At 33.5% G+C, this 13,827-nt stretch overlaps 3 protein-coding genes across 4 annotated transcripts; all 3 read right to left on the bottom strand.

Moving 5' to 3' along the window:
- Positions 1-1,601: 1,601 nt before the first annotated feature.
- LOC11410244 (importin subunit alpha-2) lies at positions 1,602-5,798 on the bottom strand. Of its 2 annotated transcripts, XM_003594764.4 has the most exons (11): positions 5,463-5,798; positions 5,204-5,300; positions 4,981-5,072; positions 4,750-4,881; positions 4,478-4,663; positions 4,225-4,388; positions 4,056-4,134; positions 3,274-3,402; positions 2,667-2,794; positions 2,178-2,568; positions 1,602-2,059 (listed from the first exon to the last, which is right to left on the bottom strand). In XM_003594764.4, exons 1-10 carry the CDS (start codon positions 5,673-5,675, stop codon positions 2,196-2,198), a joined length of 1,593 nt encoding a protein of 530 aa, XP_003594812.2. In that variant the 5' UTR covers positions 5,676-5,798; the 3' UTR covers positions 1,602-2,059; positions 2,178-2,195. The 2 variants fall into 2 exon arrangements, with proteins under 2 accessions (XP_003594812.2, XP_024632218.1); XM_024776450.2 differs by having other exon boundaries at positions 1,602-2,568.
- A 2,086-nt stretch (positions 5,799-7,884) lies between these two features.
- On the bottom strand, positions 7,885-9,552 carry LOC11417128 (protein MODIFYING WALL LIGNIN-1). The gene is made up of 3 exons (XM_003594763.4): positions 9,383-9,552; positions 8,765-9,018; positions 7,885-8,423 (listed from the first exon to the last, which is right to left on the bottom strand). Exons 1-3 carry the CDS (start codon positions 9,521-9,523, stop codon positions 8,087-8,089), a joined length of 732 nt encoding a protein of 243 aa, XP_003594811.1. The 5' UTR covers positions 9,524-9,552; the 3' UTR covers positions 7,885-8,086.
- A 1,432-nt stretch (positions 9,553-10,984) lies between these two features.
- On the bottom strand, positions 10,985-12,744 carry LOC11417127 (protein MODIFYING WALL LIGNIN-1). The gene is made up of 4 exons (XM_039830431.1): positions 12,691-12,744; positions 12,378-12,553; positions 11,870-12,120; positions 10,985-11,618 (listed from the first exon to the last, which is right to left on the bottom strand). The coding sequence occupies exons 2-4, from the start codon at positions 12,522-12,524 to the stop codon at positions 11,222-11,224; spliced, it is 795 nt and encodes a 264-aa protein (XP_039686365.1). The 5' UTR covers positions 12,525-12,553; positions 12,691-12,744; the 3' UTR covers positions 10,985-11,221.
- Positions 12,745-13,827: the final 1,083 nt, after the last annotated feature.

Raw genomic sequence — 13,827 nt, 5'->3', positions numbered from 1 at the left:
AATATATCATCTTATTTCCTAAGAATGTTCAACAAATCTTGAATGGTGAAAATTTCAGCTACATAACAATGCCATATATTAACAGAGCTGGCAATGAAGTAAAGACTTATACTATAATCAAATTCAAAATAACACACCACAAGAGATATGCTCATACTAACAAGATTCAATCCTCGAATAATAACGACAATTTATGCATAATCGCTCTTATTATGAAGAGATATTTTGACAAACAAATTTGATAATAAATTAGATGGTTAATCCAAATTTTGATAATAAACTTGATGGCTAATACCGTTTAAATATGTGATCAATGTAGTTCTATAGATTATTAATAGATATAATAAGATGTCACTATTGAGTAATCTTTAAATGAACATAAATTAATTACGATCTTGAACATCATTTGGACATAAATTAAGGTTAATGAATATCATACATAAACTGAGGTTAATTTGGAGTAGTACATACACACAAACACATTTGAACAACTGAAAGTTGTTATTAATGACGTTCAAATAATACAGTATCTACTCCTTTTTAAATGTTATTTGGTTGTTGATATTACTCACTTTACATTGTAAAATTAGATACTCATCTTAGAAGGAGTTAGATCCATTAACCTTCTAATTTGTTATATAAATTCAATGTCAAAACTGTTTATCAAATTAGTATTTGTTTTAAAGTAAATTTAAATTCAATGTCGTTTATTGCTATTTGTGGTATGTTGAGCTGCATACATGTACCTATATAATATCATTTAGTTAAATGGTATTATGTTAATAGTTGGTAGGTAAGCAAAAGTGATAAGGAATCATGTTCATCATGTGCTCGAAGGACTATGATAGTTGCTGTAAGCCTGTAACCATCCAATGAATGTCCTTGGGTTGCTGTCAGAATGACCTGGCAAAACTAGATATTCTGACACCAATGATTCATTTCTTTTCTGGGTGAATTCGTGTCAATCAAGCTTTTTATAATTCACAGTTTTATTATTATTAACATTTTCTACAAACAAAATGTTGAGGGATCCAGCTTGGCTGCCGACTACAACAAGCATTATTGGTGTTGGCATAATTTATATATATTTTTAATTCATTTTAAAAAATCTTTTTTTTTTTTTACTTTAGTCAATATAATAATATTTATCAATTTTTATTAAAGATGTATAGAGAGAGGAGATGGACAACAGGAATGAGGTTTTCTTTCCACATAATTTAGTCTCTCTCCCCTCCCTTTGTTGTACCATTCAAAGGAAAGTGTGGTCCTGTTCTCTTTCTCTAACAGATTTGGAATGTATTACTCACAGTCTACACAGTCAATCACATCTGTGATTATTGGATTAAGATCAAACAATCCAGATTTAAGTGAAGATTTTGAATTTTCTAAAATACAAAGTCTATATTCTTAAGTGCTAACTTCATGATTTGAGAAAGCAACAAATGCAAACCTAAAAAGATCAATCTCAGAGTTGGTTTTACAATACACCTTTCTTTGCATCCAAAAAAGTGGTTTCTTCACCCACTTGTATAAAATCAAATTATATGTTAATAGCTAATCAAAGTTGTTTAACTGAACAAATTATAATTTCACAAGCTATATTAACTTTTACGGTGGCGAATAATACTAATGAATAATATGTAAGTGCAAGAATACACCATAAAATTTGTTTCTCAGACACTGTATTCAATCAAAATAAAATAGACTCGGTATAAATTACCAATACAAACTACGACTCGATAAAAAATAGGACTCTCAAAGCCATTTAAAAGAAAACCCTCCCCAATTGCCACACAAAACGGGTACTTGCTACTGCAACATACTTTCTCCCCAGCAAATATATTTCTTGTGATGCTCAAAGTATGCAGCTAGCTGAACCCACCACCCCCCTTCTTATTTGGACATGGCAGTTTAGACTGACCCACCCCAGTACTTCATTACAGACACTAGACCAGACTGACACCAGACACCATGAAGTACAAAGACCGACGCCCCCCCTCCCCCACCCCACCCGGACTCAACGCCAACAGTACCCTGCTGCATCCAACACAGTTCCTTCCTACAATTATTGGAAAGCAGTTTGTTTAGACAACATACCAATAATTAAGTTGGACTTGGATGTAAACTATGATTATAACCCCCTAGGGAAAAAGTAAAGACAACTGAGGCATATTTACCCACTACTCAAGAAGTCTTTAACCGAAGTTAAATCCACCAGATGGGACCGGAAGGTCATTGCCTCCAAAATTAAAACCAGGTTGAGAACCATCGCCTGGTGGTAGTGTCTCGTCTTCATCTTCCAACCAATATGTCTCGAGAATTTTAACAGCCTTCTCGTAAATTTCATTGTTGTCATGACTCTGCAGGTTCTCAATCTTTTCCAATCCCTCCGCCTCATCTATCATCTGAGCATACAAGTTGACATCTCCCGCGTTACCAAAGCTTTTCTCTGCTTCTCCAATCTTCAGAATATTCTCAAGACCTTCTAAACAGACGGTAACAATTCTTGGATCGGGGCAAACAAGAAGATCACACAGAGGCTTAATGCAACCCTGGCTCACCAAGTACCTTGTAACAAAAATATTTGGTAAGTTATCACCTAAAATCTTAATTTTTCCGGCATGAAGCAGCGCCAAAAAATAAATATTAAAAATCACTTCACATACTTGATTTGCTCATGGGTACCGCCAGATGTAGCATTGGAGAGTGCCCATGCAGCTTCTTTTTTAATGTCAAATTCGGCATTTTGAAGAAGATTGACCAGAGGAGCAATCAGTCCGGCTTCAATAACAGCCTACATCATACATAAATGGTTCAGAATGCCTTTTTTAGAAAATAAGCTAACTAAAAACCACACTTCAATATAAAATGAAAACAAAATTCAAGACCCCAAACAGAAAACAAAATGGCAATAGTCAAGTAATTATTGATGTATGTAATTGAAATGGTATCACACCTGTCTATTCTTAAAAAAATAGTCAAGTAATACAATTAATTCCCTTCGATAATGTTTTTACAACAGCATGGAAAATAAGGGCTTAGTCACCTAACAAACCAACAATTACTCTAATTGGTGTATAACCTGGGAACTAAATATATCTACAAGACTACAATGGCTGTTATTGCACCAGATCTCCATGTTAAACAGCATGTGATACCCAAAAACATCAAAATTGAATAAAAGCATAAACAATAAGATATTAACATTGCATTTAATTAGACATGATATTTAACATCAATTGAGTTATTATAAACATGGGATTTGCAGGTTACCTGTATCTGCTCTTTGTTTCCAGCTGTAATGTTTGATATAGTCCAGCAAGCTTCTTTCTTAATACTTTTCTTGTGATTATGGGTCAACAGGCTCAAAAGACATGGGAGTGAACCATGACCAATAATAGCCTGACAAAAAGAGTCCCAACAAAATCAGATAACTCTCAAAGGTGATGCATGAGATGACAAAACAAACGTGAGAAGAAACTAGATTAATGGTAATAAATAGTAGTGATCACTGTCCCCGTGACCATAACTCATTGGCAGGGACAACGCAATATGCAGGGGCCGGGGTTCCCCACTTACTCATCTCAAGGGGTGAATTTCTAGCCAGCCATTAGGATACTTGACCAAAGAAATAATAGTAGGGATCAACAGCAATGACTACCAAGTGTATGGTTACATACTTCCCAGGCAAAAATTTCCCAACCCCCTAAAAAAACATGATCAGTAGGATAATGTTTTGAAAGTTATCAATCAAGCTTCAACAACCACATACTTTAGCATTTTGGTGTTTTCCCTAAATCAAATTAGACTTGCAAAATTTAACTATCAATAATTTCAAGTTTATATTATTTCAAATTTTAATTTGTTCACCAAAATTACCAACACAACACTAAATCAGTACTTTATTTCAAGTCATTTATTTCAAATTTTAATTTGTTTACTAAAATTACTTGCAACACTAATTAAAGTACTTCACTTGGTAAAAGTTAAATTTAATTAGAAATAATTAGGTAGCGACCAAGTGTTAAACAATTCACAAGCCATCATGACATTACCTGAGTCTGTGCATCATCTCCCGTAACAATATTTCCCACCGTGCGAAGTGCAGGGATCAGCACTGAAGGAGATGGGTGCCTACAACACATGCATATAAATTTAGAGTCAAAACAATCAATAACTGCAAAAGATCACTGGTCAAATAAGAATAGATGAATCGTTACTCACAGAAGGAGCTGCACTAGTCTGCCACATACACCTGCCTCAATCACCGCTTGGATTTTGTCATTTGTTCCATCAGAAAGATAAGAGAGTGCCCAGCATGCATCTGTCAGGACTTCTTCATCATTTGAAAAAACCAAACGCTCAAGAGCCGGAAGTGCTGGCCTCACCTGTCCATCAAAGTTCAATTATTATTAATACACAAAAGAAGGCCCGTTTGCATGTTCAGTTATGATTTATTACAAAAAACAACAACTACCTGATCAAATGGAGGTTGTGGCTTGCCCCTGCAAAAGTTTGACAGAGTCCATGTGGCATTTCTCAGCATTGAAAGCTTTGCCTGCTCATTCAACTGGGTTAACAGCGGGATCAGGGCACCATGGCTAAGAACAAGATCGCGGCACCTAGGTGAATCACCAGCAACATTTCCCAATGCCCACACAGCCTACAATTACAGAGTTTCAGTGCTTAGATTCCACATAGTTCAGCAAAAAATCATGAAAACACTATCACAATTCAGTATCAACATACCTGCTCCCGAACATCATCACTTGGAGAACTAAGTAGCTTCACAAATATCGGCACTGCCCCATGATCAATTACCACCTTAGTATTCTCAGAAGTTCCGGATGCTATGTTTGTAAGAGCCCAAGCAGCCTCAAACTAGACATACAACAAATCACACAAATAAACAACCAAACAAAACAACAAATTACAACTACAATGCATAAAATTTAAAAAAATAACAAACAAATTTCAAACCTGAAGTTGGGGAAAATCCTCCCGAACTAGAAACTGAACAAAGCGGGGAACAACACCAGATTGAATAACTTCCTCAATCGGAGGGCTTCGCTCTACAAAGCAAAAAACCAACAATTTAGCACTCAGAACCACAAGACTTTAACGATAATTAAAAACATAAAATCAACACTTCAACACTATGAATCACAACAAATTAAAAACATCAATGAAAATCAACAATTACCTATGGAAAGAAGCTTCCGAAATTGCGTAGTTGCTTCAAGTTGTTGATTATTATCATCTGACCAAACACCAGCAACCATTGCAGGAAGACTCTCCAACTGCAACAAACATCATATATAACCGTCAAAACCGTTTTTTAACTAACTATAAAAAACCCTAACATCACAAAACAACACCCAAATCAAATCAAAACACAAAATCACAATCACAGAATCAAAAACATACAAACTCAAAATCCCAAATCAACGATCGATAGTTACCTTTTTCTCGACAATGGAGGAAGATTGAAGAGGAGTAAACTGCGGTTGATTTTGAAGACCTTCACGACGTTTCTTCAAGAGACTTTCTTCACGCTTACTTTTACGGATCTCGACCATGTTATCCTCTCTTCTCCGGCGACCTTCATCGGCATCGACGGCAACTTTGTAACGGTTGCGACGAACCTCTGTTCTTGCATTGGGTCTGAGCGACATCGTTTCGAAGTAGGGCTAGGTGGCAACACCAATCGAAGGTGAAAATGCGATTTGGGAACTGAAAATTAAAAACCCTAATTTTCGATTGAGAATTAAGAGAGAGAGAGAGAAAACAATGATGGTTGGAGGAAATTTAAATAGGTGTATAGTAGTGGGGTGTGGGGTTGTAAAGGTGGTTATGGATCTGAATTTGTGTGGATCGGGTTGACCCGGAATATGAATATGGAAGGTGCGTTTAATGTGGTAATAATGTGATTCGGTGCGTCGTTTCGTTGTTGTTGGATTATGCCGACTTGATGAAACGGGTTATGGTTTAGGGTGGTTATTTATATGGACCCTTTACTCTTCTTCAATAATCTTAACCATCCAATCCAAGAGTTAAATGGGAGATGATGTGTGTTCCAAGAATATCCATTTTCAAACCAATGATACTTTTTTGTTTGTAATATATTTTTTTATTAGGCTTAATTGCAATTTTAGTCCTACCATTTTGACCAACTCACGAAAATGGTCTATTTCTTTTAAATCGAACAAAATTGTCCTTAAACTATATATTTTTTGCAGTTTTAGTCATATCTCCCTATTTCCAACTCCATAAACGCATAGAAATGACAGTTTTAATCCAACCACCTATGCTCAACCATGAAATAAACAAAGAATAAAACATGTGGATACAAGGAATCTACTTTATTCAGCACACTAACCTAATTTCCGAGACATGTTACATACCTGAAACATGTCTTAGAAATTAGGGTTTTTCTTGGTTTGTGTGCTGAACAAAGTAGATTCCTCGTACCCACATGATTTATTCCTTGTTTATTTCATGGTTAAGCATATGGTTAGACTAAAACTGTCATTTCTGTGCGTTTCTGGAGTTGGAAATAGGGAGATAGGACTAAAACTGCAAAAAACATATAGTTTAGGGACGATTTTGTTCCATTTAAAAGAGGTATGACCAATTTCGTGAATTGGTATGTATGCATTGAGATCTCATCTTGAAAAGGTTGAAAACTTGCTTGAGATTGCCAATTCCGCATCACATAAATATGCTGAATGTATCTACTCCTTCTGTTCCACATTAGATGACTTAGTTGACTCTGATACATGTACCAATGCATACGTTTTATTTTTTATATCTTCAATTCTCTACTAAAAAAAAATATGAAAATTTAATATTTTAAAGATATTTATCGAGACGAATCCAACAACAGCTTACATGATATTATTTATCTTTGTAAATTAGTAGAAAAATATGGTTAAAGAATGTTAAGTCAATAATGTATATTGTCAACTAGATCATCTATTGAGGGACGGGGGGAGTATAAACAAGGAAAAATTTAGTAATAGTCAATTAAACCCAATTTCTACACATAAATTATACTACTCCCTCCGTCCCATTTTAAATGATTTAATTTAAAAAAGTCTATTGTTCACTTCAACTCTATTTTCCTACTAGTATATATACAATATAGCATATAAAATGTTGGATTTGTCTCGGTAAATATTTTTAAAATATCAAATTTTCAGAATTTTTTTAATAAATTATTAAAGATATTTATGTTTAAAATTGTTCATTGGCATACATGACAAAATCAACTAGGTGGCATAATATGGGATGGAGGGAGTACCATGTTTAAAATTGTTCATTTACCGGAAAGTTGAAGACATGCACAAGTTTTTGGACCATACATCAGCGAAAATAGATTCCACATTGTGGACGTCCAATTGAACGACCTAAAAAGCATATTTAGATTTTTATACAACAATTCCAAAAATATTGTACTTAAATCATGACTATCTGATTGTAGGGACATTTTGATTATAACTAAACTTTGTCCTGCATCAGCAATTGTACCAAGTATGTAGAGTACACTAGCAACTGATAGGTTTAGTGTAACATTGAATGTCTCTCTTATGTGTTTGAGGGATGAAGACGAAACTTGTGGTCCTTTCATTGCCTTGAATTGGCTCCATTTTTCATTTGAAGAAGTTTGATTTTGAATTGATTCTAAACAATTGTTTGATTATGAATTTTAGAGCTATACTTTTTTTTATGAAGTTAAACTAGTCTATCAAAATTGGTTTCAAAGAGAATCGAACATGATACTTAAAGAGAAGCACACTTTAAGATCACAAGTCAACACTACCATACCAACTTAAATGGATCAATTTTAGAGATATACTAAATGATCGTACACAATTATTCTTCTAGCACCTTAAAAACTCTTATATTGAATTCGTTAGAATACAAACCAAAAGGTCATATTTCTAACTAGTGTCCATAATTTGGACCACATCCATATCATATGTTTATCCACAATCAAAAGAATTTTGATTCTATAATTTAGCCACTTTACTATACCTTAAAAATTCGATCCATTTGACCAAACCAAAGGATCAAACTATACTCTCTACAAATTTATTGACTCTATTGTTTTAGGGTTCTCCCTTGCAACAGTTGTGATATGCCTTTGAGGTGATCTTGGTGGAAAAGCAAAGAAATTAGAAGCTTCTAGAACCTCTCTTCCAACAGTTGCTACCACCTCTGACATTCTTTGTGCACGAAGTATTGTTAGGTATAATCCAGCAGCTATGAAAACTGTTGTTAAAGCAAACACTCCAGCTGCTGAGAACAAACCTTCTCTGATGGCGTAGCAATTTGTTCTTGGCTTAGTCCAATTTTTTAAATGGCCTGATTCTACACTAAGTCCTGCCAATAACAAAATCTCCGCAACTGCGAAACAAATCCTACAATATACAAAAAGTTATATTTAATAAATTGAACGTGTGTTTAGTCTCCAACACGTGTTGATGTCACACGAAATGACACAAGTACGTACTTTTTAGTATTTAAAACTACTACCAATGTCGACATATTACAGTTAGTATCGTGTATAGTATTTGTTTCCGTAATTCTTAAGTTAAGTTCATAAATTTTGGCAATGAAGAAGGCAGCGCTTTTATCCTCTTTTTCTAAGAGTTTCTATATTTTGTCCCAGAAATTCTTCTTATACTCTATCTCAGATATATCTATTCAGCACTAGTAAAAACACTCTCAAGAAATAAAGATCAAAATATGTTTCTCTTACCAAGTTGTAATGTAGAAAAAACCAGCCAAGGATATTAAGGACTTGACAGAAGAAGAATCATTATCCCAATCAAGTAAAGAAGGTGGTGATTTACTCACTGCTATCAACATGTAAATATGCTCCATAACCAAGGCAATTGCTAGTCCAACAAAGGCACAAGCAGAACATAGCAAAGGTACTTTACCGTTACCATTGTAAGCACATTCATATTTATCTCCCTTATCTTTTCCATCTTTATTCATAATCCATGTCACCTATTATATCATCATCACCAAATTATATTAAACTTCATGAAAATTTATTGCACCTCCCTTCCTACCATTTTGGAGGTATGGTAACTACTATTTATTATTTATTTGTTTTTTTAATTTAACTAATCGAAACGACAAACGCTGAATTTCAGTTGATCGTGTTTTTTTTTTTTTTTTTAATTTGTAAACATGATAAATAGAAGGAAAAAAAAAATTGTCCCTTAAAGTGTAGTTCAGTAGTATGAGTTGGAATGCGGAGTATTTAGACGCTAGTCTAGGGTTCGAGTTGCTAATTAAAAATTTCTCTTCTCTTAATAAATTAACCACTAACATTTGTTTGTAGAAAAAACATAATAAAAAATTGTACCTGAGAACGTGTAACTTCAGCTTTGAGACATAGGATGAAAGTGAATAAGCCTAATATAATTGTGATAACAAGAAAAACTACTGTTTTACTACTCAAATCTGTTTTACTTTTTGGTTCAAGGTCTGCATGTGTAACAGCCATTCTCTCAATATAAGACCCTTTTCTTTTGGGAGCTCACACAAGAGAGAGACAATTTCTAAGGGAGAAAGGAAGAAGAGAGAATGAAACATAGTTGTAATGGTATAAATATGACAAAAAAGGAAGAGTTCTTGAATTGCTTGGAGCAAAGGTTGCTTAAGGCCAAAGATTCCAACCGTGTGAAAATCTATACTAGGAATACCACAAGGGATATTGTTAATTAGCACCATAAGGTTATCTTTGTGAAGTTATGACTTATGAGTGATGAAGAAAAAGATAGTGCCAATGTTTTATGACAAAGCAAATACGTTTACATTATAACTTTTCACTCATAAAGTTGAGTGTGCCTTTCAATTAATTCTGTTTTTCTAATCCCAAGTATTAACAAAAAAAAAGGTAAAGTAGTTTTTGCATAAGATAGTACAAGTACAACTATATATGTGCATCATGCATGGACACGAACTAATAATCCCAATATCTTTAACATTCGACCATAGATTTACAATTAGTTGTATAATGCATATGAGGGATTAACTTGAATAATCTTGATGATTTGATTGAGCTACAATTTAAATCAGACAACTGAGATTTGACTTAATGATGGACAACCGTAGAGAATTCAAGTTGTTGCTCTAAACTCTAATCCTTTTGCAAGACCAATACAGTTGGTCAAATTTGATTTCAAACTGAACAATGCATAAGCTCTTCACAAGTTGTGTACAAAGAATGGGTTAGGTCGGATTGTGTGGCCCTCCCCCGACCTCAATATTAAATGATATATGGTAAGGGTTATCTTCTAATTTAACCAGCGATCCTGAGTTCAAATCCAATCTTAGAAATTAAATGGTGTTAAATTCCTTGAGGGACAACTTTGTCACTCATTGAGTTCCTATATGACTCGATCGATTAGTCTATACAGTCGCGCGTAAAAGATATATGATTTATATACACACATACACACACTCACTTTCAAATGTCATTTAAGAAGAAATACTGAATTAAAGTAACTAATTTGAGGGAGGAAAATATTTTCTATTTCTATATGAGATATTTCCTAGAGTGGATGAGTCATTCTATATCAAAATAATACAATGATGTGAATATGACATGAGGTAATGAGAATAACTCTCTAATTCACCGAAGTTATTTATAGAGAATATTCCAGCTATTATTAACACAATGATGTGAATATTGTTGCTTAGTTAGCTAAAAGACATGTATAGATTTATTATAGAGAACAAGTTTGCGAGATCAATTTTTTTTTTTTTTTTTTGAAGAAAGAGATCAATTGACTTAGAGACGTTTTGATAGATATTCTTTGAACACAGACCATCTGAAATTAACAAGTGATAGAAATCCAACTATTGTGATTGGAGATCTCATAATGAAGGTTTAACGTGGTAAAAACAAGTCATGGGTTAGTTCTATTAGCACTAAATTTATATTGTCTTTGGACCAACCCGATTTAAAATCACAAGTTTTTTCTTTACAATAATAATCACTATTTATATACACAAGCAATCAAATGAATCATTCTCGTGAGCTTAGCTCAGTTGGTAGGGACAATGCATGATATATGCAAGGTCAGAAGTTTGAATCCCTATCTCTAAAGTTCTATATGTAATGTTGTCACACTCCACTTTCCACGTACCTTAAAAATTTGGCCCATTTGACCAAACCAAAGGATCAAACTATACAAATTTATACAAAGGTATAAGTTTTATTAAAAGGAGTTGGAAACACAGATAATAATAAATTATCATTTTGACTCTCAATTGTTGTAGGGTTCTCTCTTGCAACAGTTGAAATATGTCTTTGACTTTGAGGTGATCTTGGTGGAGAAGCATAAAAGGTAGAAGCTTCAAGAACCTCTCTTCTAACAATTGCAAGCTCCTCAGACATTCTTTGTGCACGAAGTGCTGTTAGGTATAAACCAGCAGCTAGGAAAACTGTTGTTAAAGCAAACACTCCTGCAGCTGAGAACAAACCTTCTCTGATGGTGTAGCAATTTGTTCTTGGCTTAGTCCAATTTTTTAAATGGCCTGATTCTACACTAAGTCCTGCCAATAACAAAATCTCCGCAACTGCGAAACAAATCCTACAACATAAAAAAAAAAAAAAAAATGTTAAATTCTACGTAGCATCGATTGAAAGTGTACTAATGTCTGACACGATTAACACGACTTCAACACACACGTAATATTTAATCGCTTTTATTTCTTTTAGATTGTTACCAATATCGACATGTTAGTGTTAGTGACATGTTCAGATGGACTCGATTTTTTTTTTTTTTTTTTTTTTTTGTAATAAATGAAGGAACAAAGGAACTAAAATATATATTTGTCTTACCAAGTTGCAATGAAGAAAAAACCAGCCAACCATGTTAAGGATTTAGCAGAAGGAGAATCAGGATCCCAATTAATTAAAGAAGGTGATGATTTACTCACTGCTATCAACATGTAAGTATGCTCCATAACCAAAGCAATTGCTAGTCCAACAAAAGCAGAAGCAGCACATAACAAAGGCACTTTCCCATTACTATTGTATACACATTCAGATTTAGTTCCCTTTTCTTTTCCATTTGTATTCATCCATGTCACCTATCATATCAACCCCACCAAATTACATTAAACTTCATGAAAATTTCATGCACATCCTTACCCTCTTGGTGGTATGTAACTACTAATTGTTAGTTTTTTTATTTAACGAATTGAAGCGACATGGACCGGATTGAAAGTTTATCCCAATAGTATTGGTTGGGACGCGGAAAGAGTATTAACAAATTTTCGCTTCCCCCTAACAACTTAATTACTAACATTTGCATATAAAAAGACATCGTTATTAAAAAAAATTGTACCTCGGAACGTGTGGCTTCGGCTATGAGACACAGGATGAAGCAAAGTAAGCCTAATAGAATTGTGAAAACCATAAGAAAAGCTCCTGTTTTGCTACTCAAATCTGTTTTACTTCTTTTTGGTTCAAGGTCTGCATGTGTAACTGCCATTCTCTATGACCCTTCAAGAGAGACAATTCCTAAGGGAGAAAAGAAGAAGAGAGAATGAAAGTTTTATTCTAATGATATGAATATGAATATGAATATGAAAAAGAAAGAAGAGTTCTATTCTAGAATTGCTTGGAGCAAAGGTTGCTTAAAGGCCAAAGATTCCTACTGTTTGAGATTTTATACTAAGTTGTAACACAAGAGCTATTGTTAATTAGCACCATAAGTTTATGACTTATGAGTGATGAAGAAAAAGATAGTGCTAATGTTTTATGACAAAGCAAACACGTGTACATGATGACACTTTCACTCACAAAGTTGAGTGTGTCTTTCAGTTAATTCAGTTATTTTACTCACAAGTATATTAACATAAAATGGTAAAGTAGTTTTTGCATAAATGTACATGTTTTCACTCACCAATCATTCTAACATCTTAAACTTTTAATCAAAGACTTACAAATAATTTTATAATGAACGTCTAATACACATGGCAGATTAAACTGTTGCTGTAAACTCAGATCCTTTTCAATCATTCATTCGATCCAGTCAAATCTCAACCGTTGACTTACCCTGCAATTTGTATGTAAATAGTAAAGATTCTTTAAAATGGCCTCTCTACAAATTTGAAAAAACTTTTAATTGTGTCATATGGTTATATTCATTTCTAATCATGATGTTTTCTTTATGACTATATCCCTCTAGAAAGGAAAGGAGAACACAAAGTTGAACCATATGATCTGGTAAAAGATGCATGCTTGATGAACAAGACTTACTAAACAAGGAAGAGAAGAAATCCAAGGTAAAAGAAAAGGAATCAAAATTGTTAAATATTAGAAATAGAATGAATTCTCTGCTTCAACCTTGGGGCAAAGCAATGTAGGTGGTTGCTACTATTCTCTAGAGTTGAATATTCTTATCTAAACCTCCATAAAGTGTTATTCTGAGGTGGAAAAATGAATAAGAGTGAGAGGGACAAAAAATAGCCACCAATGAATTTGCAACACACAAAAATTCATCCAATTTTTTATGCATATGTTATGCATGCTAATTGCTAAGGTATTGGACAATCCAATTTGCTCTTGGTTTTTATATTTTATCTCTTTAATAATTGATATATTTTTAAAATACTTTATCTATCTAACTTTTTTTTTTTTATAGAAAAGGAAAGTGCTTACCTAATAAGCTTTTCTACTTCTTCCTGTCTTATTTGTAAAGAAATAAAAAAAAAAATTATCAAGAGTTACCAAATAATAAACTAATCTAAAACACTATTTTAAGTAAACAAGCTACAATTCAATTTATTTTA

This window comes from Medicago truncatula, chromosome 2 (genome assembly GCF_003473485.1).
Source record: "Medicago truncatula cultivar Jemalong A17 chromosome 2, MtrunA17r5.0-ANR, whole genome shotgun sequence".
Classification (NCBI taxonomy): domain Eukaryota; kingdom Viridiplantae; phylum Streptophyta; class Magnoliopsida; order Fabales; family Fabaceae; genus Medicago; species Medicago truncatula.
This window is presented reverse-complemented; position numbering and strand designations above follow the sequence as displayed.

What these genes read in the sequence shown, in the direction of transcription:
- LOC11410244 (XM_024776450.2), bottom strand. Translation starts at nt 5,675, where the DNA reads ATGTCGCTCAGACCCAATGCAAGAACAGAGGTTCGTCGCAACCGTTAC. An exon ending in TCGGAAGCTTCTTTCCATAG is followed by an intron (nt 5,073 to 5,203) that starts GTAATTGTTGAT and finishes TTTGCTTTGTAG; the next exon opens with AGCGAAGCCCTCCGATTGAG. An exon ending in GGTACCCATGAGCAAATCAA is followed by an intron (nt 2,569 to 2,666) that starts GTATGTGAAGTG and finishes TTTTGTTACAAG; the next exon opens with GTACTTGGTGAGCCAGGGTT.
- LOC11417127 (XM_039830431.1), bottom strand. Translation starts at nt 12,524, where the DNA reads ATGGCAGTTACACATGCAGACCTTGAACCAAAAAGAAGTAAAACAGAT. An exon ending in CCGAAGCCACACGTTCCGAG is followed by an intron (nt 12,121 to 12,377) that starts GTACAATTTTTT and finishes TTGATATGATAG; the next exon opens with GTGACATGGATGAATACAAA. An exon ending in TTTTTCTTCATTGCAACTTG is followed by an intron (nt 11,619 to 11,869) that starts GTAAGACAAATA and finishes TTTATGTTGTAG; the next exon opens with GATTTGTTTCGCAGTTGCGG.
- LOC11417128 (XM_003594763.4), bottom strand. Translation starts at nt 9,523, where the DNA reads ATGGCTGTTACACATGCAGACCTTGAACCAAAAAGTAAAACAGATTTG. An exon ending in CTGAAGTTACACGTTCTCAG is followed by an intron (nt 9,019 to 9,382) that starts GTACAATTTTTT and finishes ATGATATAATAG; the next exon opens with GTGACATGGATTATGAATAA. An exon ending in TTTTTCTACATTACAACTTG is followed by an intron (nt 8,424 to 8,764) that starts GTAAGAGAAACA and finishes TGTATATTGTAG; the next exon opens with GATTTGTTTCGCAGTTGCGG.